Source organism: Mustela putorius, unplaced genomic scaffold (genome assembly GCF_011764305.1).
Source record: "Mustela putorius furo isolate JIRA1106 unplaced genomic scaffold, ASM1176430v1.1 tig00003974_pilon_pilon_pilon, whole genome shotgun sequence".
Lineage (NCBI taxonomy): Eukaryota > Metazoa > Chordata > Mammalia > Carnivora > Mustelidae > Mustela > Mustela putorius.
In genome coordinates, this window is record NW_025422117.1 from 15594237 (window position 1) to 15620688 (window position 26452).

A 26452-nucleotide genomic window follows, 5' to 3' on the forward strand; every position below is an offset into this window, starting at 1 on the left:
TATTCAACGTTCATTGCACAACCTGGATCTGACCCGTTTTACACAATCTTTGGGTAAAACTGCCAGTCCCCATTGTTTCTCTCTACCCCATAAAAACGGAGTTCAAAAGTGGATAGGAAGAATTGATTTTATTGCCCTGCCTGATAAAGAAAAACCACCTTGAGTGTGAATGGCTGCTTTCTGATTATTCCTATGTCCCCTATAGGTATCCAATCCCTCAACAGTACACAAATTCCTGAGAGGGCCTGACGAAACACTTGAAGACATAGCTTGAAGAAAGGAGAATGGCAGCTGCTAGGAGAAATGATGGAGGGATTTTAGTCCTCTCCTAGGGCGGGGACAGGGCTTGAGGAGGAAGAATCTTGCCCTCCTGTGTTTGAAATCTGCGGGCAAATCAAAAACAGCAAAGAGCAGAGCCCGCAAATCTACCAGGTCTATATACCAGCCCCGCGGTACTTAATGGGAAAGCGAACTCACACTCCTCATCAAGAGTCCAGGTTAACTTAAATACAGAACCCTGATCCGGTCTGGAGCCCCAGCGCCTCTCCGGGTGCGTGAAAACTTGTCCTTGGTTTAGGCGGGTTGTTTGAAGAACTCAGAACTCCGACCACCAACAGGCTGTCGGGACGCGTCCCTGGCCAGGGACTGCCCTCTCCGGCGGGCAGCTCCTGCTGATGCTGTCCAGGCATCGCCCAGGGGAAAGGTTGCAGAGCGGTCGGAAGGCGCGGGAGGAGTCTGGCGGTGATTGATGGGGAAGGGACGCATGAATAAAAGTACTTGTCTAGGGACAGCAAGGACCCCGACCGAGCGAGCTGTGGAGGCTACTTGGTCTGGCATTCCCTCCGCGTTTCGTCAGAGCCAGACCCGCCCGCGGCTGAAGGGAGGCGTGCTCGCCCCCGGAGCGGAGGCGAGCTGCGAGCAGAGCTTCCCGGGAAGGAGGTCACCGCTGGTCGCTCTGCGCCTGGTGCTCCCGATTCGAGAGGTAAACACTCTGCCTTGGTGTGGAATTAAATCAGTGATTGAACCTTATCCTGGGGCTTCAGCTTGGGTTAGTAGTTGGGGATATATATAGATATAGATATAGATATAGATATAGATATATATAATCTAATTTTTTTAAAAGATGTATAGAATACAATGAATGGTATTGTTGGAGTAAAGGAGGTTGGAAGAGGAGAGCACATGAGAGTCAAAAGTCACTTTGAGGGGCAGACGCTTGCGAGTTAATGCTGCTACTCCCGCAAGCCGGACGAGTGAAGTGTCTGAGTCAGTCGGTGCACTCCGGGGGGCGCGGGGGCACTCCGGCCGCAGGCAGCTGGGAAGTAGCGGCTTTCACTCGCCCGGGGGAGTCCTGTGGTTCAGACACCGGGAATCCGCGTTCCCTGGGGAGCGAAATGCAGATTGGCGTCTGCGCTTGGCCTCTAAGTGCCTTGATTCCCCAGTTCCCACGCGTCTGTAGCCAGAACGTACGTGCTTCCTCGGGGCACACCAGGGAGCTCAGAGCTCTGCCTCGGACACCCATCCTTCTCGCCCTGGCACACCCCTTCCAGAATGCCCCGCGCCACTGCGAGTCACTTATCCCTCGGGGGAACGCCAGGGAGGAAAAAACAAAAATCACAGGGATAACTGGAGCGGGAAGGACAATCGACCGGCGCAGGAGGGTCACGCGCACCAGCTCAGCACCGGCGCGCAAACTTGAGTTACATTTGCGCGCGCGGGTAGTGGCCGAGCGGCTGCGCTCTGCGGGAGCGGAGCAGGGGCGTGGCTGGGGTAGCTGACCCAAGCGTCCTGTCTTTCTCCAGACTCAAAACTGCAGACTCAAAGCTGCAGAGCAGCCACCGGACGCCCACTGGAGCAGGCAGCAACATGCAGCTTCTGCTAAGCTGGGGCAGACGCGCCCTGGTGGCGTTGATCCTCGCCTGCGGCGTGGCGGGGGTCCAAGGAGAAGAGCCAGGATTCCCGCCAGCCGGGGCTACTCTGCCACTTCTGGGGCACGGAGAGATAACGACGCCCCCCACTGAGGTTTCCTGGCCGAGGGGTTCCAACTCCAGCGCGCCGTGGTCCTCTGCATCTCCGCAGATGCATAAAGCAGGGAGAACACCTGGAGCCCCTCGACGCGCCTTCTCCCCTCCCCCCTGCGAAAAATCCTTTGAGATCAAGGAGACTTTCAAGTATATCAACACGGTGGTGTCCTGTCTAGTGTTTGTGCTAGGCATCATCGGCAACTCCACACTGCTGAGAATCATTTACAAGAACAAGTGCATGCGAAACGGCCCTAATATCTTGATAGCCAGCTTGGCTCTGGGAGACCTGCTGCACATCATCATTGACATCCCCATCACTGTCTACAAGGTAAAGGGTTAATATCTTTGGGAGGGTGCCTAGTTAGGAGGAGGGAGATGGGACAGCCTTTGGGGGACACTTACTCAAGAAGATCCATCGCCTCCTAAAGTTAGTATCATTGGAAATAAATTCCTTACTGATCTTCAGTAAACTTAGGCTAAGTTTAGATCAAGTGTAGTCCCCAGCCCAGCAAGATCAGCATCACTTAGGAACTTGTTAGAAATGACATTTTAGGGCCGCACCTCCAGCCTGCTGATTCGGAAACTCTGGGATGGAGTGCAGTAGTCTGTATTTTAACAAGCCCTTTGTGTGATGATGATGAACTGTAAAGCTTGAGAACCACTGGTCCTTAAGTATTTATATTTAGTCCCTAAGCGCAGCTCACTGGGTCCATTCTCTCTGCAAAGGTATGGTCCGTGGATTGGCAGGACTGATATTACCAGAGAGCCTGTTAGAACTGCAAGTGCAGGTCAGACTTGGAAAAGCAGAATCTGTGTCTTAAGTTACTTAGGTGATTCATATGCACATTAACCTTGGGAAGCACTTTTGTAGAGGGACCTGAAAGTAGAGGGGCTGGAATGGGTTTGGGGGGAACAAATGGGTTAGAAAAGACACAAACTAGTGAGTACACTAACACAGTTCACCTGCTGTGAATGACTGTATTGTACCGACTCTTTATCACATGTCTACAGGGGGCCAAGCACTGAAATGGACTTTTGACAACCCACAAGTAGGTATTTCTCCATTTTTACAGATGACTGATAAGATGCTCAAGGTCTCATAGTTAGTAAGAGATGGAGGTGGGAAATAGACCCAAATCTATCAGGTCCAGAGTACAAGTTGTACCTCCCCTCCCCCCTCCCGCCCATTACCCTGTAAACAAACCAAAGGGTGGGGGGGGGGCTTTCCATATGAGGTCTTTAAGGCTTTCAGTAGCTAACATTACTGTGATTACTATGGGCACCAGAGGAAACAGGCAGGGAGAGCTAGAACAGGACATACACCCCCACATTATTTGACTCCAGGTTGCTTTGGAACTCTAGACACATCCCAACATCTCTGGGTCTCAATTCCCTGGAACCTACAATGAGGCTGTTAGAGCCCACTTACTGGGGTTTTGTAGTGCTAAGAAGACTAGCCTAAGTGAAAGATCAGGAAGATTCTAAAGACCCATGCAAGTATGTGAAACTCTCCTTACTCATCACGATCAGCAATAGAAAGCCATAAAGAAGAACAGGACCAAAGTAAAGGAATGGGAAGGTGCTTTGGAAATTTTCCTGAAGGTAGTCCAGGGCTCAGTACAAGGGAAAAATATGGCATGGAGGGCTAGAAAAGCATGGGGAGGGAAGTTCGATCTTTGTTGAGCCATAAGCCATGCCTTTAAGTCCTAATCCAAATAGCCATTCTTTAAGAGAATTTTAGCAATTTCTGAAGTTTAGAAATAGGATTCAGATTAAGATCCAGGCTCTAGAAGGAAACACTCCCACAAATGGGGGATAAATAGAAGAAATCCTAAAATCCTGCATGGCAACCCATTCTTCTGAAGTCTGAGTGTTTCCTGGGAGAAGCACCATCTGAAATGGTTCCCTTAAATGCAGTGACAGTTCTATTAGAGCCAGAGGTGACACACTTACTTCGTCTGGGAGTCCCACAGGCCAAGTCTTAGCATTCCAATTTGGCAAAGGGTTCCAATTCAATTCACCAAAGTTAACTTGAGAAACTGTAGAGTACAAGGTGTTGAGAAATAAGAAGTGTTAAACAAGAGCCTTCTGAAAAGGGAGATAGCAGTCTAGGTTTGCTAGGCTTGCAGAGAATCCTGTGAAGGGTCTCTCTGGGGAAATCTCAGAAAACCCCACATGTCCAGCTCAGTCTCTGAGTCAGAGACCTTCCTAAGTCAGCCAGCAGCTCAAGTGCTATGTGGAAGATGGAGTTGAGGACATTTTCTTGTAGATGTGTTGCTTCTAGGCCGGATGAAATAAGCTTTTCCAGGACGATCTTACTTTGTCTGTCTGGTCAAATGATTATGCTCGATCAACCAGAGGATATCTGACTCCCAAGGGGGCACACAGCTTTTACTTTCATTTCAATTTTCTTTATGATTTCCCTAGTAAATTACATCATTTTGCCTGAAACCATTCAGTCCGTTAAAGCTGTGTTTTTACTTCTGAAGTAAACAGACTAATGAGTCATTCCAAATCTGGCCATCTAGTCATTTATGTTGGTCATAAACAAATCCGTCACAAAGAACAAGGTCCCATTGCCATGTTTGCCAACATGGAATCCTATGTGGGAGCCTTTGGTTTATTTTTATGGTGTTCATAAATATGTGTCACTTGAAGCATAATATAATAATAATGGATGCCAACTATTATGCACAGGTTCTCGGTTTATTTCACGAAATCACTGCAAGAAACCCTCTGGAGGATATATTGTTGTCATTCCTGTTTTATGGGAAAACTACCTGCTGGAGAGGTGAAGAAGTAACTTGCCCAGTGTCATACCACTGGATAGTGATGAAACTGGAGCTCAAATGCATCCATCTGGTCCTAGAAACTGTGGTCTTCCCTGACCCTCTGCACTAAGTGAGCTCAGACACAGCATTCCCTTCTCCCGCAGGAGTATTGCTAGAACCTCATTTGAGCACACTGGTGGGATTATATGATACGCTAACACACAATAGGATACTTGGCATATGTTTTCAGTTCTCATCTGAGTCATTTGAAGATTTCTCTTTTTTTAAGATTTTATGTATTTATTTGAGAGAGAGCACTAGTAGAGAGAGGGGCAGTGGTAGAGGAGCAGAGAAGCAGAGAGAAGCAGACTCCAATTAGGCAGAAAGCCCAATGCAGGACTCTATCCCAGGACCCAGGGATCATCACCTGAGCTGAAGGCAGATGCCTAAGCAACTGAGCTACCTTGGTGCCACCCCCCCCCCCATTTGAAGATTTCTATCTCTTGAAATCCTCTTCAAATGTTCTTTAGTATATAAAATGGATAATATCATTGTTTTTCTGGAGGCTCTATTTACCAAAAACCCAATTCAGACTAGATAAAAGCTATTTATGCCCCTAAATAACTGTGAAAACATTTAAGTAAGTTTTTAAAAATGCATTTAGAATTTCAGCATGCTAAAGTATGATACTTAGCACAAAGTAACTTAAGTGAAATCAGTGAGTTCTAATTTTGTTTTTGTGGGGTATTACAATTCTCTTTCAGAATTCAGTTCACTGTATATATTATATAAAATATATAATTAATATGGCATATTAATTTTATATATCTATATATAAAACATAAGCAAATTTTCATTCTTATTCATACACACACACACACACACGCAACCAACATTCACAAAATTCTGGGGTGTTTATAGAACCCACCCAACCCATCTGTTGGCACACCCAAGGGACCATAAACGTCAATGTGAATCTATCACATTAATCTAAGGTTCAGTAAATGCAGTGCTCAAAAAAGTTGGCAAACCCCAAACTATCATAGTCATTGCTGCTGCTGTAGAATGAGAGACAACTTCCCAGGGAGGGGCTGCTGTGAGATGCTGACAAACCTTAGGCTATAGATCTCTTCTTCCTTGACTCCTTCAAGGGACTGGGTCTCTGGAAACTTCCAGGTAGAGTCAATCTTCTTATCAGGTATCTTGCGTCAGAGAGGAACTCCTCTGACTAAGGCCAGAGAGGTGTTGGAGGACACCCAGCAGAGAGAAGCTGTTGAAGTGCCTCACATATTTACCTAAATATGCTGAAAAGAAGAGCCTGGTTTACCCTTCTCAGCAGTATATGCTAGGCTCTAACATGCACGTTCTATCAGGCTATCCAGGTGAAAATGAAAACTGCAGTCATCCAAAGAGGATATTCAAAGGTCTCTACGTCTATTTCTATATGTATATATGTGAACATATAAGTACATATATAAATGGATAGGTGAATATCATTTGGCACAGTGCCTGACATTAGGTTCGCAAAGAATAAATGTTATGTGTGTATGTGTGTATGAATAAGAATATAAATTTGGGGTTTTTTTCCCAGCTTTTGCCATTATAAGCATAACTACAAATAATATATTTATACAAATGGCTTTGCATACATGTGTGACCATATCTGAAGGGTAAATTTCTAAACTAGAACTCCTGAATCAAAGGATGTGTGCATTTGTGATTGTGATAGCTCTCTCTACATTTGTGCCCTAGGGGCATGATAGTCATCTTAGTCTGAATCACTATTTTATGTAACATCTCCACACAGATATACATGTATTAATGCCCATCTCTAATATATACATGGGTCGCCATACCGGCATGTACATGGTCTATATCTATACCTGAACCAAAAGCCAGGATTTGTAAATATCTGATGTGAGGATGAATCTCTTCTTATTCACAAATTGTGCCCTTCCTGCGTAGACTGCAATGAATACGGTAACCTAAATGTCTGCTACTGATGAGAACCTAACTAACTAAGTTGTAGTAACCCTGATGTCAAAGTTGCCAAAGCTGTGCGAAAAGCAAAAGAGCTGGGCATACTTCCGGATGCTATGAAGGTTTTATGTTGTGGTTGGTTGGTTGGTTGGTTGGTTGATTGGTTTGGTTTGGTTTGATTTAGCAGTGATATTTAACAAATCTTGATGGCAAGTTGAAGCTAAAATTTATTTAACTTTTAACTTCTCAAGCAATTAAAAATTCTTGAGCAAATAATGAGTTTTTAACTTATCTCTGGATTTTACTTAACACTTTCAATCTGTGTTATATTGTCATGGATAACTAAGTTAATACAGTTAATTCTCAAGTCGAACTTCCTTTATGTGTAAGCAAACTGCATTTGCAAACAAATTGGCTTGTGAATTGTAAAGACAGTAACCAACAGGAACATTTGTTTGATAAAGATCCACATTTAATTGTGTCCAGTGATGGGAGAGCCATTGGATGGCTTTGCTATTAAGATTTTCTAGGCGGGGCACCTGCGTGGGCTCTGTCCTTAAGCATCTGCCCTTGGCTCTGGTCATGATCCCAGGGTCCTGAGATCAAGCCCCGCATCGGGTTCCCTTCTCAGCGGCAAGCCTGCTTCTCCCTCTCCCACTCCCCCTGCTGGTGTTCCTTCTCTCACTGTTTTTCTCTCTGTGGTCAAATACATAAAAATCTTAAAAAAAAAAAAAAAAAGATTTTATAGGCTCTATTAGAGGCAAAAAGCCTGCCTTCATACTTCTGAGAGGCAAAATTGTTGATCTTTAATGTTTAACTAGTTAAAGTAGGATACACCTCACATTTAAACCCTGGCGTGTAAAAACGTGGAATTGCTTCACTGAATGCACAAATGAGTTTTGAGTGAAGTGACCTTGTCAGGTAATCAGACATTTCCTGCTTGCGACACTATCTTTCTGAAAAAGCTTACCTTTCTCACTTCTAGTCCTACACTACTTCCAGTGCTTAACAAGTTTGTGTATGTGATTACTCGTTTCATAGTTAGAAATCAAAGTCAATTGAACACCATCAAATTTAACTTTTGAAATTATAATTTTCTGGTCAGTAAATGGGGATTTATGCACATAGAACAATACATGAAGTAAAAGTATCACTGGATAGGGGAGTCTGATTTCCTCTAAGATAGTAACACCAATTAAGTTACTGAGATATTTTGCTGAAATTTTTGTAGAATTTAGAGATGTTCTAGTAGAAGTTCTTGAACCCAAATAGAACCTAGATACCTTGAGATTCGTTTACTTGATGTGGAAAAAATGTTAAGGAGCACCAATTCAACACATTTAAAGAATTAGCTTTCTAAAGGTACTAATAAAGAGTTAGACTATTAGCTCTGAATGGCCTAGAATCAACTAACAAATAAAACTAACACCCCAACATCCACCTAGCTTAGTGCCGTCAACAGTCAATACATGACAGATGCTTTTTTTTTTTTTATTATTTATTTACTTGACAGGCAGAGATCACAAGTAGGCAGAGAGGCAGACAGAGACAGAGAGGGGGAAGCAGGCTCCCTGCTGAGCAGAGAGCCCAATGCGGGGCTCGATCCCAGGACCCTGGGATCATGACCTGAGCCATAGGCAGAAGCTTTAACCCACTGAGCCACCCAGGCTCCCCAAGACAGATGCTTCTTGACAAAAGATGTTATACATAAATGTAAGGACAGGGGACTTTTCTTTCTTTCTTTCTTTTTTTAAGATTTTATTTATTCATCTGAGGCGAAGAGAGAGATCGCAAGTAAGAAGGCAGAGCGGAGGCAGGCAGAGCCGAGGCAGGGAGGGGGTGGTGGTGTTGAGCAGGCTCCCCACTGAGGAGGAAGCCTGATGCTGGGCTTGATCTCAGGACCCTGAGATTATGACTTAAACTGAAGGTAGAGGCTTAATGGACTGAGTTCCCCAGGTGCCCCAGGACAGTGGACTTTTCTAGCCATATTTTTTATAACTGCTTAGATGGAAAAAGGAGGATATTTGCTCCTCATCCTTTATGAAGATATTAGTCATAATTAAATAATAGGTTAATAGCATAATTCAAATAACCCAGAAACTTGAGATTTCATATTCCCAATTCATGGTTCCATACGTGGACTCCTGTAACAAAATGATTGGCAAACTCTCGGCCTTGGGTGATCAAAGTTCCCTAGGTTAACCTTATGCTACTTCTTGCATTTGCCTTTGATCTGCCACTTGGTCACTCCATAAATCCAAGCCTCTTAAAATATCAGGGCAATGTTCCTTTCAGTATGGGAAGGCTTATCTATCAAAGGCTTTACATCTTTTCTTTGCTCACTTTAAATGAGTCGCTCAAGATTGAAGATATTTCCATAGCTATACAAGAGGATGACAGAGCCAAGACACTGTTGTTTCAAGGCCAGGGAGCCACGTTCTTCATTTCTCAAAGAAAAACCATATAAGGTTATCTCCATGTGGCTAATATGCTATAGTTGATTATTTTTAGAGAAACATGCCAAATGCTAATAAGTGATTAAGTGCTTTAAAGGGTGTTGACAGATAAAGCCCAAGTTGAAATAAGATTCAAGATGTAATTTATGATGTGAAACATTCTCTTTCAGGACTTTGCAGAGTTAAGACGAGATGGGTTATGTTTGGGAAACAGTGTGGTGTATTGGATATTGGATATACCTTAGCCAACAAGTCCTCTCTTCTTAGATTTCTGTTATTCCCAGTGCTTTTATTTTAGGGATTGATTATTTCTCTTCTCCTATAGACCCTCTGGTGAAAATGTAAACGAAAAAAGAAAACAGCCAAAGTGTGGTGGTAAGAGAGAAGGAGGGTCATGCTTGAGTCAGAAATGTATTAGCAAAGTGGACTGACGCATTTCTTGCCCCTTCTCTGACCCTAAGACTCTCGACCATACCCAGGCCTCCTGACTTGTGTCCTCTCTCTACTTCTTTCCTCGTTAACTCCATTGTAGGTTCCAGAAAGGAGGAAAACTATTCTCTGGATGTTTACATTGTACAAATCTTCCCCCCCGTCCACACTCAGTATTTCCAAATTATTTTAAAGAGCTTTTAGATTCCATGGTAATCAAGTCTTCGCATCGTATCTTACCAGTGTTCCCTAAGATAATCTCTGGATAGAATACAGTTTAAGACATGAAATGATTTAATAAAGTTTGTGCAAACTTCGCAAACTTCACAAAGTTTGCAAATCTCTTTCTAAGCCACGAGACCATGGAGTTGTAATTCTTGCTTCTTCAGGTGTCCTAGGGATCCTAGAAGATAGAGTTCAGATAAGTAACTCTGTTAAGAAGCTAGGTTTAGGAAAGAGCATTTCTTAATGCTCTTTGTTGAATTCTTCAGAATGTGTAATGTGTCTGAGCTTTTAGGCACAAACTAGGGATATGTTCAGTTCAGATAAGAGGAGAGTAGCCATCTCTATATTGACCTGTCACAGACTTGGAAATAGATTTCACTGTAACACTTGTAGGAAAATATATTTAAAGTGAACTTAAATTTCTCCTAAGATATTTATTTATTTATTTATTTATTTTTTTCTGTCTCTTTGCTTCTCCTGGAGATTTTGTTTCGAGAAACTTAATTCATCTTCATGGACTCATCATTCTATTTCGGCAAGCCATAGGAATGTTTCCAGAATGGGGAAAACCCTGTTTTGTTGGTGGGCATGCAAAATTCCCAGAGACAGAGCCTCCGACTTTCGCAATGCCAGGAGGTACTGCTCACATTGTGGTCTGTTTAAGTGTCATCCCTGAAGGATAAGCCAGCATTATTTCTGACCTACATATTTCTAATCCACATGACTTAATTTTTAGTGTATAGAGCATTTTAATGAGTGCAGGATGGAATTTGTAATTGATATTTGTCCCTAAGGGCACAGGGACACTATACGTCAAAAAATATTTTCTACGTATTTGACCATCAGCTTACTTTAAATTCTGTCCCTATGTGTGATTTTAAAAAGAAATGGAAATCCTTGAATGAGGCTGTTCTGTCTTTAAAAAGCCAGTTCAAATCCAGAAAAACTCTTACCAGCTCTACAAAACAGAGAAAGAAAATGAAGAATACACCCTTTCCCAAAGTTGTGAAACACGACCGCTCCATTCTTTTACCTCTTTTGACTCTTGTTGTAAAAACATTTCTGTACTCCAGCCATTTGAAGGCAATGTTCACAGCTTATCACAGCAATCTGGCCAAGTAACCCTGGTGTTTGCTCATACGCTGCTCACCCAGCCTCTGAAATAATCATCTCCTACAGCATCTCCACGCTTACGTCACTCATCTCCATCAAATTTACGACTAACGCTCCTTGTAGGATCCCATGAGACAGTGAGAAACGGTAGGTTCTGTTTTATGTCATTCATTTCCCTGGCAGCTTTGAGGAAGAGAGGACGGAAAGGAGTTTTTGCTTTTCACATTTTCTAGCCTGCTTGGAAGGCAGAACTCTGAAAAGAGAAGAGCCACCCATCATCCTCAACCCCTTAATGACCCTGGCTTCATGTGTCAAGAATACCTGATCTGGAAGGAGGAAGGAAGGGCAGGGATTGGACGATACAAAAATATAAATGCATAGCCCTCTCTGTTCTCTGAAGAATTTGTTTCAGGGGCGCCTGGGTGGCTCAGTGGGTTAAAGCCTCTGCCTTCAGCTCAGGTCATGATCCCAGGGTCCTGGGATGGAGCCCCCCATCGCAGGGAGCCTGCTTCCTCCTCTCTCTCTGCCTACTTGTGATCTCTGTCTGTCAAATAAATAAATAAATAAATAGAATTGGTTTCAAATATGAGAACTGAAAGTTCATGACAAAAATGTTAATCACAAGGTTTCTGTCTTACGATCACATTCATTCTTTTCATCTTTCCACGAGCTCGTTCACTGCTAATCAACAAGCTTTTAATGAGTCGCCACTGTGTGCCAGGCACTATGCTGGACATTATAAATGTTACAGAATATCTGAAACAAGTAAACAGTTAAAACTCAGTATATCCTCTTAAGCAAAAAAAAAAAAAAAAGAGAGAGAGAGAGAGGGAGAGAGAGAGAGAGAAAGAGAAGATAAGAAATGTAAATCCCTCAGTTGGAGACTTTGTAGGACTCACTTAAAAATACTTATAAAGAAAATGTATTTATTTCCTGTTCATGCTGTTTACCCTTTTAGAAATTAAGAAAAAAACTCCATAATATAAAAATAATGTATTTGGATGCCATGGACTTTTTCTATGCTATTGCAACATAAAGTTATAAAGTCATGGTCATCTTTGAGTAAAACCTTATAATCAGTATGATCACATCTTTTTTCAATCTAGTGTTGATTCATTTATTTGTTTTTATTCATATAAAAGAAATGTTCTAGGGGAGCTGTATAAGCCGTAGGGGAAAGGGATCAGCACAAGCATGGACTCTCACTTGTCAAATGGACACCACTTTGCTCTAGGACCTAACGGTAAAAAAATCTCTTTGTTGGATGAGCCATCACAATGTGAAAACTAGTAACAGTTAATGGGAGTATTTTCTAACTGGCTCACATTTAATAAATAGTAGGTAACATGTATTCAAGTTTGCTTTTAAGCAGAATCTAAAAATTTAACTCATGTCACAGGGACCTAGAAACAATACAGAACTCTAACATTGACTTTGCAATTAAGGAGACTTGTTTGATTGCATGCTTGATTTGTGTTCAGTATTCAGATCTTGCCCTTAGGTTTTGTCATTGAGCGGGGTAAAGTCTCAAGAAAAAACGAAACATAAGGAATAAGAGGTTGTTATTGCTGGATTTAGAGTCAGAATTGCTTCCTCTTGCAATAAAAGGAACCAATTTCCCCTACAAAGAGGAAAGCTGTATTGTTGGGCTTCACATTAGGTAATGGATGTTGATTTTTGTCAAAAAATAGCAAAATAATTAATTTCCAGTTATAAAAATCTCTAAGAACATTCTTTTTTTTTTTTTTTAATTTCATTTATTTATTTATTTGTCAGAGAGAGAAAGAGAGTATGCAGAAGCAGGCAGAGTGCCAGGCAGAGGCAGAGAAAGAAACAGGCTCCTTGCTGAGCAAGGAGCCCAATGTGGGACTCAATCCCAGGACGCTGGCATCATGTCCTGAGCCAAAGCAGCGGCTTAACCGACTGAGCCACCCAGGTGTCCCCTCTAAGAACATTCTTTCACCACATGTAAAGATGGCGTCTTGGTGGAGAGTGATTTTTGATTTTAAACTTAAGTAGCTTTCCCTCACCTTCCTTCAGGGTTTTGTTTACCTCTGAACAAAAAGTTGATGTCTTTGCATTTTAAATAAGCTCCCAGCACTAAATTGTCCAAGACTTATTGGAAGCCTTTAAGACTAAGATGAGCATCAGTAGTGGGCCTGGTTTCTGTGACTGGGTGTCTGGCCTCTCAGTGTCTCCAGAAGGCCTTCTGATGGGAGAGAGGCAGGGGTTACAAAGTCACCCTTCTCATGATGAAATAATAGAAGTGACATCTGGCGCTTTGCCACTCATCTTTTGTGGCTCTCAGGAGCTACAAAAAGTAATGAAAAGCTGAAAGCGGATGAAGGTTAATACTCCCTAGTTTACAGTTCCTTTCTTTTTGGAGGGGTAGATTAGAAAATTGTAGTCCCTCAGTTATGATTAGATTTCTGACTATCGCTGTGCTGAACTTGAAGAGAATGGTTACAATTTTCAGTTTGTGTATCCCTGTGTCCTATGATGACTTGGGTCAGAGGTTGGGCTGCAGGCTTCCCAGTGGTATGAAGAGCAATCACCCAATTTCTAGGCTGAGCCAAAACCAACAGTAACCTCAAAACAGGGCCTAGATTCAGTGCAGAGCCCATTTCCATTGGCCAGACTTTTTCCCTTCAGTGGCCTGGACACTCATTCATCTTGATTCGTTTGATGGTTGTACCTATGGGAGACTAATATTTGCATATCTGCATATAGTTTAAGAAAATAGGATATTTGAAAATTTCCCAAGTTTTAGATATTATATGAATAAAATAGCTAAGGGAGGGCACCTGGGTGGCTCAGCCTGTTAAGCACCTGCCTTTGGCTCAAGTCATAATCCAGCGTCCTGGGATCAGGCCAAATCCCCATGCTGGGCTCCCTGCACAGTGGGGAGCCTGCTTCCCCCTCTCCCTTTGCTGCTCCCCCTGCTTATGCTCTGTGTGTGTGTGTTAAATAAATAAACAAAATCTTTAAAATATTGTTTTTAAATTCAAAAAATAAAAATATCTTAAAAATTAAAATAAGTAAAATAATGAGGTAATTAGGAGAAATTTACTTCTGCATCTAGATATTTTACCATTATCTGACACACAGCTATGGGTTTACAAATACTCAAATTGATTTGATTCTAAACCATCGTTTTTCTGTGGTCAGTTTCGGCAAAACCCTATATAGACTCTAGAATCAGACCATGTGGGTTCTAATGTGGATCTGTTACTTATGTGAGTAATAAACCAAGTAAACCAAGGCCAGCTGTATTACTTGTCTAATGAGGAAAAGCAAATAACCACAAAACTTAGTGGTTTGAAACAATAGACATTTATTATCTCACACTTTGTGTGTGGGTCTTGAATTAAGGAACCAGAGTGAATGGTTCTGACTCAGAGTCCCTCTCCCATGAGAGTGCAGTCGAGATATTTCTCAAGGGTTACAGTTTTCTGAAGATTGGCCTAAAGCTGGAGGATACTCTCATTCCTACATTGGTGAGTCATTTTCAGGAGACCCCAGTTCCACACCTTGGCTGTCTGTCCATAAAGGGGCTTTAGTGTCCTCCTGATATGGCAGCTGGTCTCCCCAAGAATGAGTGATTCACCAGACGGCAAGGAGCAAGCCACAGGCCTTTTGTGAACTAGTCTCAGATGTCACACGTCATCCCTTTTGCCACATTCTGATTATTAAAAGCAGGTGATTAAAGCCAACCCACATCTCCAAGGGAAGGGAAATGAGCCTTCACCTTTTGACAGGAGGAGTAGTGAAGAATTTGTGGACATACTGACAACCAACATAACATAGTAATAAACTTCTAAGTGCCTCAGTTTTCTTATCTATGAAACGCACATCGGTAGTACTATCTCATAGGATTTCTTTGCAGATTTCAGGGATATGATAGGTGTAAAGTGCTAAGAATAATGCCTAACCCATTATAAGTGCCATATAGGCATTAGGTTTGTTTTATTTATTTATCTTTTTCCCAGTCTATCTAAGGACAACCAGAATTAGTAGAAAGAATATCATCTAGGGATGCCTGAGTGGCTCAGTTGGATAAGCCACTGCCTTCGGCTCAGGTCATGATCCCGGGGTCCTGGAATCAAGTGTCTCATCAGCCTCCCTGCTCAGCGGGGAGTCTGCTTCTCCTTCTGCCTGCCTCTCTGCCTGCTGCTGCCCCTATCTCTCTCTGACAAATAAATAAATTTTTAAAAAGTCTTGGAAAAAAAAAAGAAAGAATATTGTCTGGATAATTTATAACAAACTAGTCTGATAGAGTCCCTGGAACTGTTTAGAACCTTTTTATTCTTAGGTTTCCAAGTTCTTTTAAAGTATCTGGAGTTCATAGGTGGCTCAGACCTGAAGTTGCCTGAGTCTTCCCCCAATTCAGTAAATGTCTCCATCATTCATATGGCAAACCGCTTAAAGTTTCCTGACTCCACATACCCACCCCATACTAAGTCCTGCAGGCTCAATCTTTCATCTACAACGCATTCTGTTCAGCCCCAGGTCACCACAGGCTCCAGCTTACCACAAGCTCGTATCAAAGCTTCCTTTCTTGACCCCACATTCTATTCCACATTGAGCAGCTACAGAGATCATTTTAAAAACATAAATAAGAGTGTGCCATTTCCCTGTTGAAAAACTTGCAATGTATTTCTTTGAAAAATTATTCCAACTCCTTTCTCTACCATTTCATCTCCTAGACACTTGGCCTGGATCACTCCACTATAGCCTTGATAGCCTTCTTCCTGTCCTTTCAGCTCACTAGGCTTCTTTACTCATTTTTACCCCAGGACCTTTGCACTTGCTCTTTCCTCTATCCAGAATGTTCTTTGCATGGCTTACTGTCTTATTTTAGTCTTGTCCCTTACTCGCACATTGCCTTTTCAGAAAGACCTTGTTGAGAATCATATCAAAAAATTACTCCAAATCCCACCATACTCTCTTCATAGGACAATGCCTGGGTGACAACATATAAAATATTTGTGTTTCTTTTAATCTACCTCCCTCACTAGATTATAAACTTTATGAGAGTAGGAAGTTTGCCTTGTTCATTGATATGCACCCTATACTCAGAATGGGGTCTGGCACATATTGAATGAATGAATGAATGAATGAGCAGAATTCTGAGTTAACTGATTAATCCAGAAGTCACAAGTGGATACTAGTTGGGCCACAGATACATTTTTGTTAATACGGTGTTACATGACAGTGATTTTTTTTAAAGATTTTATTTATTTATTTGATACAGATCACAAGTAGGCAGAGAGGCAGGCAGAGAGAGAGGGAGAAGCAAGCTCCCCACTGAGCAGAGAGCCCAATGCGGGGCTCAATCCGAGGACCCTGGGATCATGACCTGATCCAAAGGCAGAGGTTTTAACCCACTGAGCCACCCAGGTGCCCCTATGACAGTGTTTTTTAAAAATGTGAGTTAATTGACAACTTTTATAATTATGAGGTTTTATATAAACAACTTTTTTGACTAAATTCAAGAGGATTTTTTTGTTTTGGTTTGGTTTTAGATTGTTTTTTTTTTAATTTCTTGGCAAAAATTGCATCTTGCTTTTTAGCAACTTCTCCTTTTAGATGTGATTTGCCCCACACCCCGCCACTCTCTATCGCTGACTGACACCACTAACCTTCCTACACCCTCTTCCTTTCCTGCTTGGCCGTATAGATTTCCAGGACCCTAGATTAAGCATATCCGTGTAAATTTGCCAACATCTGTCCTCAATGACAGTGTAACTTTTCATATCTAATTTAGAAAAGAAATGGGTCTCGTGTTGGAGCTCCAAGGTATATTTATACTCGACTCATTTTAGCCTTTGGTGCCATAAGTATAATAATCACCCAACTCGACACACTCCACAAAGAACCCTCTCACTAGTGAAAGGACGGAAAGACCCATTGTGTTTCAAAATAATTTTCACTTTGGGAAGATTATTCTTTAAAACATTTTTTTTTAAAAAAACAGCAATTTGAAAAACTTTCCTTTATTTTCAAAACCTCATGACCACTCAATCCAGATGTTTACCTAAAGTGATTCATTAACCAGTGTGAGGCACCACCCAGTTGTATTAGGAAACAAAATAACTGTGTTTAACAATAGACGATTGCAGAAACATATGTGTAATAGCAAGAACTCTTGTCTTTTGCTCCTTGTAGAGCTCGTGCTTCTGTATTTGGGGGGCTTGAATATTAAGCATCTGCTACATGGCAGGAAGTGTATTAGGTGGTTGCATAGACCTTATTCTGTCTTATACTGTAGGGATGCTGGAGTGCAAAAATAAAACAAAACAAACAAGTAAATGTTATAATCCATGCAATAATTGTTGATAGGTGCTATAGATAAAAAGAAAAGTGGAGTAGGGCAAGATAGATGGGTACCGGACACTTTGCCGACCTAACAAGGTGGCTACTGTAGGTCATGTTGAAAATACTAGCCTTGAGCAAAATCTGAGGAAGGCAGGGGAGTTCACGGAGTAGATCTGTGGGGAAAGAGCCTTTCAGAATAGGGAGATACTGAGAGTAAAGCCCTAAGACAGGAGTGTGTCTGGAGCGTTCATGGAGCAGTGAGTAACTATTACTGCTGAGCTACTGGGCGGTCAAGTTGACTACAGTAAATAGTAAGTATACAGATGCCCGCACTGTTCTCTGTAGAAGTGGTCTAATCTCCCCAGCTGAGGAATGTTTATCATCTGTTTTTAACATTTATAGTCTCTATTTTGGTTTGGCCATGACCTAAGCATGTGAGACTCCATGGCAGTATAAGAGATGTTTGCAGGGCAGCAGGGTCTGTCTTCTAAGGGGAACTTACAAGACTGACCCCGGTTGGCCCCATGGTCGAGATCCTGACCCTAAGCTACTGTGTATGCATAACAAATTCTCATGAACTGGCTGCGTTTTCATTATTCCCAACCACTGTCCTGATCCATATATCGAACACTGGTGCTTTTCAAAGGAGTAGTCCATGAGTAAAGCAGTAAGAGCTGGAATTGCTTATCTTACTCCCACATGCTAATTACGGTCCAGTAAGTAATGCGGTTCAGAGGGCACTGTGTGAGTATCTCCCTCACGGACCTTCATGTCTTCTCATGCAGCTGCTGGCGGAGGACTGGCCCTTCGGAGTTGAGATGTGTAAGCTGGTGCCTTTCATACAGAAGGCCTCCGTGGGCATCACTGTGTTGAGTCTGTGTGCCCTAAGTATTGACAGGTAAGAGTGGATATTTAAGCCAGCTATATCCTGAACACGAGCTCAGGATACAAGTGATTGCTTTGTTACTTAGAAAATAAACTATGTAATTCAATGAAACAGGCTCTGCCAACTTGACAGATAATTCTATTTTGTGCTTCAGATATCGAGCCGTTGCCTCTTGGAGTCGAATTAAAGGAATCGGGGTTCCAAAATGGACAGCAGTAGAAATTGTTTTAATTTGGGTGGTCTCTGTGGTTCTGGCTGTCCCTGAAGCCATGGCTTTTGATATTATAACCTTCGACTACAGAGGACGTTACCTGCGAACCTGCTTGCTTCTTCCTACTCAGAAAACAGCCTTCATGCAGGTGAATTTTGCCTTTTCCTTTCCTTTCTGTTCTGGCCTTATAAATATTTAGCTACTTTCCCCCAACCCTCCCTTCTTGGGAAGCTATTGATTCATGACTGTCCTTGGCATAAATTAAGAGCGTAAGCCCCAGGACTGTGGGGAGAATGGTGACTAATGACCCACGCTGCAGGAAGCTAGGTCACTACTTAGGCAAGAATCCCCTGGTGCCCAGGGATACAGATAAACCAAGTTCACCTGAGAGAATCGATCTGAATTTATAGCTTCTCTACTCAGCTTGCCCAGAAGGACTGACAACCACTGCATATTCTGCGTAAGACAGCACAGCGGTCATCAGAGGGAGTGGATGGTTCAGTGAACGATCGAGCAGAAGATGGCCTGATGTGGATGGATTCTGCACGGCAAGGCTGTCCTCTCTGAGAAGGGAGAGCTGCTGTTGCAAAGAATTTTTCATCTTGGCTATTTATTCAAGAATGTTTATTCACGAAATAGGGGGAAATGGCAATGCTGGTACTTGTCAGCACATCGTCATTTAAGTGCAAAAGGCTCTTCGCACCATAATGGGTCAGGAGAAGTTAATGCACTTGGTCCAGGTGTCACAAGGATTATTTTCTATTTTATCTATAAGAAGACCACATACAAGTTTAAGGATTACATATATCATGGTAATGAAAAGAATTAAGTGAGACATTAATGGGAAATTGAGAATGAGATTGCTGACTTCTTGTTTTATCAGTTAAAAGGGAAAAGTACTGCACAGATGACATAAATTCTACTCCAACATGGATATATTTGGAGAAAGAGTTGAAAAACAAAGCAAAAAGAGCAGAAATAGAATAAAAGGCATGAGTCCTAAGCAGCTTTGATTTTCCAATTATAAATTAGATTTACACATTTCTTAGCAAAATGATTTGTACAGACCTTTCCACATCAATTTTTTTCCAGAAAACAAATTTGTTAAAAAGTGAAACCTCTTAAACATTAGGGTGTCTTTACATATTCAGATATGGTATTTTGCATGAATACATTACGGATATTTTGCTTATGTGAAGGCAAAAATATTTGGAATACCACATATTTTTAAATTTTACCCAACTGCTTAAATTTTTGTGCATAATTGCAGCACACTGCCTTAGAGAATTAAAATGCTCTTTAGGGAAAGTTTATTTCATTTAGTGTAAGTATTTAATTATTTGTTCAGTAGATGTGGCCTCAAAGATTCTATACAGCCTCTATGAAATGGATCTACTTTAGAAGATAATTATTCCTTGATGAGTATGTTGTTTGTTTGTTTGTCTTTTTATTTAGCACTTGGCATATAGATTTTTTTTTACAGAGGAATGATAATCATGCAATTCTCTCTTTTTTTTTTTTTGCCATAGTTTTACAAGACAGCTAAAGATTGGTGGCTGTTTAGTTTCTATTTCTGCTTGCCATTGGCCATCACTGCTTTTTTTTATACCCTGATGACCTGTGAAATGTTGAGAAAGAAGAGTGGCATGCAGATTGCTCTAAATGACCACTTAAAGCAGGTAAGAGAACAGAAATATGTGCTGACTCACGATTACAATGGTGCTTATGAATTAGAAAATTATTATAGCAATAAAAATTATTATATACTAAAGTGTATTTCCTTTTTCTTGCTTCTGGTATTTTTTGAATAGACAAAAGAATATCTTTTTTATTCTCTATCTAGAGATATTCTATTCTACCTAATCTAAAAGGATCTAGAAAGAGCCATTACTCTTTAAAGATGAATCTGAGGTCAATTTAGTTCTAATTCACAGTAACTATTCAACTTAAAACTCTGTGTTCAGGATTTTTACAAATACCACGGACTTTCTGTAAACAATATTAAAGGTTCTGTTTGGGAAGAGAGACCGCTGTGATTATCTGAACCATCTATTTAGTCTCTGGCTCTGGTTTTATTTCAGAGACGGGAAGTAGCCAAAACAGTCTTCTGCCTGGTCCTTGTCTTCGCCCTATGCTGGCTTCCCCTTCATCTCAGCAGGATTTTGAAGCTCACTCTTTATAACCCGAATGATCCTAATAGATGTGAGCTTTTGAGGTAAGAAACATAAAATAGACAAAGTTTTTGTAGGTAAATGCCATTCAGAAGTTTTTGGGTTTTGTTTTGTTTTGTTTTGTTTCCCGCTGATCCCTTTCATAGCAGAGAGAGTACCATTTTGCTAGTCTTTAGGGAGCAATTAAGATTCCCATTTTTGGTCTTCACCCCTGTTGTAGGGGAAAGAATCAAGGGGACTTGTGAGAACACTGGAAATGGAGAGGCAGAGCTGTCAATGTGATGAGTGGGTGCCACAATTGGAAATTCCACCTCAAAGTCTCCTTTGCACACTTTGTGAAGCCTTCTTAGCAGCTGGCCTCCACACTTCAAATGAGATTTTATTGTTTAAGAGAGAACTGGGCATGGGAGGAGGGGTTTGCTAGCAGAGAGAAAGAGGGGGAGAGAGACAGAGAGATAGAGGTCATCCTTAGCAAAGACCAGTGATAAAGCCAAAAATTAAGGATATGCATAACTTTTTCCTTCACAAAAACTCCAGAGTTTGCCAAGAATACATGCGTAAAGCAGCATATTATTCACAGACATATTTGGGTCGTGTTTTGCAGCTTTTTGTTGGTATTGGACTACATTGGCATCAACATGGCTTCCCTGAATTCCTGCATTAATCCTATAGCTCTGTATTTGGTGAGCAAAAGATTCAAAAACTGCTTTAAGGTAGGATTATTTCAAAATAAAAAGCTCTTTTTGGCCTAGCATCAAATATAGCCTTCCCAAACTATTCATACTTTTATCTAAAGAGATTTAGTAAATTGTTTTACAGTTTTCCCTTGCATTACATCACGAATGATTTTTTTTTTTAAATGTGGGTTCTGCTCATAAATCACTCTATTTGATTTCCACCTATAAATCCTCCTCAGCTAGTCCCCACCACCTCAACCGATCAGTGGTACTCCTAGAAATGCTCAGAAAACTAGCAAAAAGTACATATAGTGATGTCTGACAGATATCATCTGATCAAATAAGAGCTAAACATGAATTAAATGCACAGTTCCCATTTTTGGGAGGTTTGGGACTGCACAGCATGGTTTGGATTTTAACTCATTTAGTTATAGTACTCATTTGGACGTGAGAATAGCAAGCCAAATGAAGACATTTAATTGAGGTTTTACCTCCTCTTTTCCACCTTGTTTGTATAGCAGAGATGTGCTACTTGACATGGAATATGTGTCATTATTCTTGATTTGGCCACTTGCGTTGTAACATTCATCCATCCATTCATTGACTCCTTTAAGAATCTAACATGAATGAAATAGTCCCCTTCCCTGATATGGACATGACCCATTTGTCCCTGGGAGTTCATTCCTGGAAAGAACTTGGCTTCCTTGTAAAACTAAGTCAGTCTCATAGACTCATGGATCTCAGAGCAAGAATATTCATCAAGATCAACTCCCTCATTTTATAGCACAGAAAACAGTGGACCTTCCTCTTTCTTAGACATACAGATTATCAGAAAGCAAACAGTACGAACAAAGTTTTGGATTTAAAAAAATCCAAGAAAAGAAATTGGACAAACAAAACTGAGACACTTGTATACGTTATAAGTTTATTGTGTGATAATGTTGAAAAGGCACATGACCATAACATGTGCCTAACACAAACCGGCAATACAATACTAAGTTCATTGACACGGGAAGATGTCAAAAGCAGGCTATGGACTAGCACATACCGCACAGTTATATTAAGATGAATTGTACACACACTTCTACAAACACACACATATACAGTCACGTGTATGGATGTGTGTAGTATTTCCATTTGCATAAAAAATGTCTTGAGTTATATATTTATCAGATATTATAAGAATTTTTCAAGTAATCAAGAGTAAGTATCAAGCCTTAAGTGGCTTTTCCCTTTAAATTTAATGAAAAGATGAGTTTTCCTGATAGACACTTTTTCTGTATTTTTTTTTGTTTATTTTTAAGATTTTATTTATTTATTTGATAGAGAAAGATCACAAGTAGGCAAAGAGGCAGGCAGAGAGAGAGAGGAGGAAGCAGGCTCCCTGCTGAGCAGAGAGCCCGAGGTGGGACTCGATCCCAGGACCCCAAGACCATAACCCGAGCCAAAGGCAGAGGCTTTAACCCACTGAGCCACCCAGGGACCCTTTTCTGTATTTTCTGGTTTAAAAAATGATCATATATGACTTACGTAATCATATATTGTTAAAGGGAAGAATAAGAGAGCATGGAAAGAAAGGGGCTGAGAGCTCCTGACCATGCCAAGAAAGTCAGAACCCCAGAAAGTAGGAGGAGTCAACCCAATGTCACTGGTGTCAACAAGTAACGAGTTCTTTTGCTTTGTGCAGTCGTGCTTGTGCTGCTGGTGCCAGTCATTTGAAGAAAAACAGTCCTTGGAGGAAAAGCAGTCCTGCTTGAAGTTCAAAGCTAATGATCACGGATATGACAACTTCCGTTCCAGTAATAAATACAGCTCATCTTAAAAAGAAGGCATATTCACTTAATGCCACATTCTCTCTTGTGGACAGAAGTCATTAAATCAAGGAGGTCTTTGCCAAAACAAAACAACCATGCGCTTGCACAAAACAATGTAAGAATGAAAGAGTGATTCTTCTCTTAACACTCACAGTGACACATGACATTTCATGAGCTGTTTACAGCAGGCGAAGAAAAGCAGGGAGAATTGGGAAAGCCTCATCATGAAAGCACTTAATTTTTTACAGTCAGCACCCAGAGTAGCTCTTGATAGCTTCCAGTATATTTTGCCCCACTTACCTTTAAGCTGAGCTCACTCTGCATTCCTATTAAAGAGGTTTATTTTTTAAATTAATGTGAATCTGATATAAAGGAAAATGGTGTTTTTTAAAATGGCATTTTTAAATAAAGTTTAAATGACTCAACTTGATTTTTTTTTTTTTAATCCTTCAAAAGAACTTTTTTATTCATGGTGTCACACATTGGTTTAGTTTATAAAATGTGAAAGCAGGTTAGCTGGTGTATTTTTCTGACATGAGAAACCTATTTGAAGGATCAGGAGGTAGTATCAGAAAGGGAGATTGAGGTTTTCAAAAATCATTAACCTTTCTACGTTCGGATAAGATCAAATGTCACCAAGGGAAAGAGAGAGGAGCTATGGAATGCGATCCCAAAAGACTGCTTTGAAATCTCCCATTCATGTACTCTGCAAAGAAAACGTTACCCACAATTTGGGGGGGATTATTAAAACATGTTTCTTCTTTCAATATTGTAGTTCAAACACTATTTGTTTAGTTTTGTCATCTGTCAATACTTAGCTACGATATAGGACATGCAGATGATGATACAAAGGGCTGGCCCCAGCGTTCACACCTTTACGATGGAGAAATGTCAGCAGCGCCATCGTGGACAGCGTCCGTGGTGCCTGGAGCCGTGTCCGCACAGCCCAGGAGAAAGCAGCATTCTCTCCCACAGACGGTGGTTAAAATCGTCTCTGGCATAGGTCTCATATGGTAATGATAATACTGTCTTTTTAAATCACGCAGATTAATCAATTTAACAGCTACCTGTCAAGCTTATTACTAATTTTTGTATTCTTTTTGTAAATAACTACTAGAAAACAGCTCTCAACGTGGTGCTTTTTTGTCACATACAGGCAAAACTGCCTTTTGGGACTGTAAGAACTCCTCGTGCCTTCTTGCCTCATTCTTTCATCTCCCCAGGCAAGTGCCTTCGGTTAACTTGGTAGGATGCGTGTGTGAAAATGTGTCCAAGAGGGAATGGAAGGGAGAGGAAATGAGGTGGGGTGAGAGGAAACCCATGGGGACAGATTCCCATTCTTAGCCTGACGTTCGTCATTGCCCCGTCACATCAATGCAAAAGGTCCTGAGTCTGTTCCAGCAAAACACAGCTCAGTGTTCTCAGAGTGGCTTCAGGAATAAATTGGGCCCAAGAGCTTTAGCTCCGTCTTAAAATATAACAGTTTCTACTTTTTTTTTTTTTTTCCTTTCAGTAACCCTGGGCCACATGTTGGAAATGAGCTAGCAGTGTGGTTCTCTGCCAGCATTTACTGTGATAATACAGTAAGCCAAAACCCAACAGTGTGGCCCAAAAACAAGGACAATAATTAATTCACATGCCACATGGATTCTATTTACAGAACACTCACAATCTTGTTTATTAGTTTCTTCCCAATCACTTTTTCAGACGCTTGTCAACACAAAAGACATGTCAAACTTTGATTTTAAATTCACTTTGGGTGACAAATATCTTCACAGTTTATTAATATTTTTTTTTCTCCTACTTAAGTTTTAGTACCTTTTTATTACCGTGGACTGGGTTTTGGTTCTTCCTCCTCACTTACATCCCAGTACCCTATTCTTCTCCATATCAGACTGTGGTCTGTAATCATCTTGCCAAATTTTGGAAACTGCACACGAAGAGTATATACATGTACTATTTATCAAGAAGTTGCATTCAATAGCTTTTCTAAAAATGTCTGATTTCAAAATTTTAGCATACTGATAAAAGTTGGTAAGAAACAAACATGATCTCTTTGACATGATTAAAACTGATATGGCCAAAGGAATACAGTTTATAGCAAAACATGGAAATGCTGTAGTGAACTTTACAAAATTGTAATATAAGCATGTAAAATAATTATATATTTTGTTTTTCTGTGGCCACTTAAAGTAGCAACTACTGTAGTTGCTGATTCATTATTGTGTAAACAAAATCAATAAAAATTTAAATTGTTAAACAAAAAAGACCAGCTTATTTTTTTTTACTGCATAGGAATGATTTCTTAAATACTAATGGATGAAGTACTGAAAGATAATACAAATGTTACAAGTAGACATTATTTATGTTAAGCATACAATAATCAAGGAAATATAAAAGTTGTTAAATTAAAATGCCAGGTTTCTGGTCTCCAGGCTGCATTGTCATTGTTGTCATTGTTGTTTTAGTGTTGAGAGCAACCAGATATACATACAGACATTCAGTGTTCCAAAGCTGAATATCTGGATGATAGTTTCCAATGGCCGCTCCTGTCTTCCTATCTCTGGTTGCCTGACTTTGGAGCATTTCACCAGTTAATCATTATTGTACCAAAGAGCAAAAGTGAAAGGTTTTAAATGAGATTTTGGGATTCCTCTCTTCATTTCACAAGCTTCTTTTGAGTGTTTACTATGTGTAAGGTAGGATGAGATTAATAAAATGCAAGTTTCCTAGGAGACAAAGTAATAATAAAATTTTAATACAATCCAAAAGGAAACAAGTAGTAAATAACCATCTACTGAATGCTCTCGAGGTTCATGTGCTACGTCTCTTAGCACATAATCCCTCTCTTTGTCTGACAAAACCCATCCTAGTGTTCCAGAGGTTTCTATGAGTGACCCCTGACCTTTGCTGGATTTCAGCTGCCTAATCTCAGCTGAGCATTAGAGATAGAGGAGTTCAGAATTCCTGTGCTCTGTGAGAAGTAAAGGAAGGGCAAGCAGAGGCAGTACCCTATGTGGGTCACCGACAAGAGCCTCGCTTCTCTTGAACAGTTAGTTGTGAAGTGACATTAATAATGATAATGCATGCACATTTTGTTAGAGTAAAGGTAGGCTGAATAAATAGAGTTTAGATTCTTGGAAGAAAACCAAAAGATGTGGTAGCCCTATGAAGGAAATATCCAGAAATCATAGAGGCCAAGCTTGTGAAAAGCAATAATTCTGGATGACTTGCTTTCAGTCATTGGCCTCAGAAGTGACTACATGAAATAATCATGTATATCCAAATCATGAGTGTATCCAAATTGGAAAATCCCAATAGACACTTCCAGGATTCAAGTTTCATGTGAGCACAAGGAATAACTCTACCATGTTAGG

General features: G+C 40.8%; 1 protein-coding gene across 1 annotated transcript; it reads left to right on the forward strand.

The window, feature by feature from the left end:
• The first annotated feature begins 609 nt into the window (after positions 1-609).
• EDNRB (endothelin receptor type B) lies at positions 610-25342 on the forward strand. The gene is made up of 8 exons (XM_013057244.2): positions 610-982; positions 1803-2352; positions 18102-18214; positions 18357-18561; positions 19943-20092; positions 20495-20628; positions 21189-21297; positions 22949-25342. Exons 2-8 carry the CDS (start codon positions 1867-1869, stop codon positions 23081-23083), a joined length of 1332 nt encoding a protein of 443 aa, XP_012912698.1. The 5' UTR covers positions 610-982; positions 1803-1866; the 3' UTR covers positions 23084-25342.
• Positions 25343-26452: the final 1110 nt, after the last annotated feature.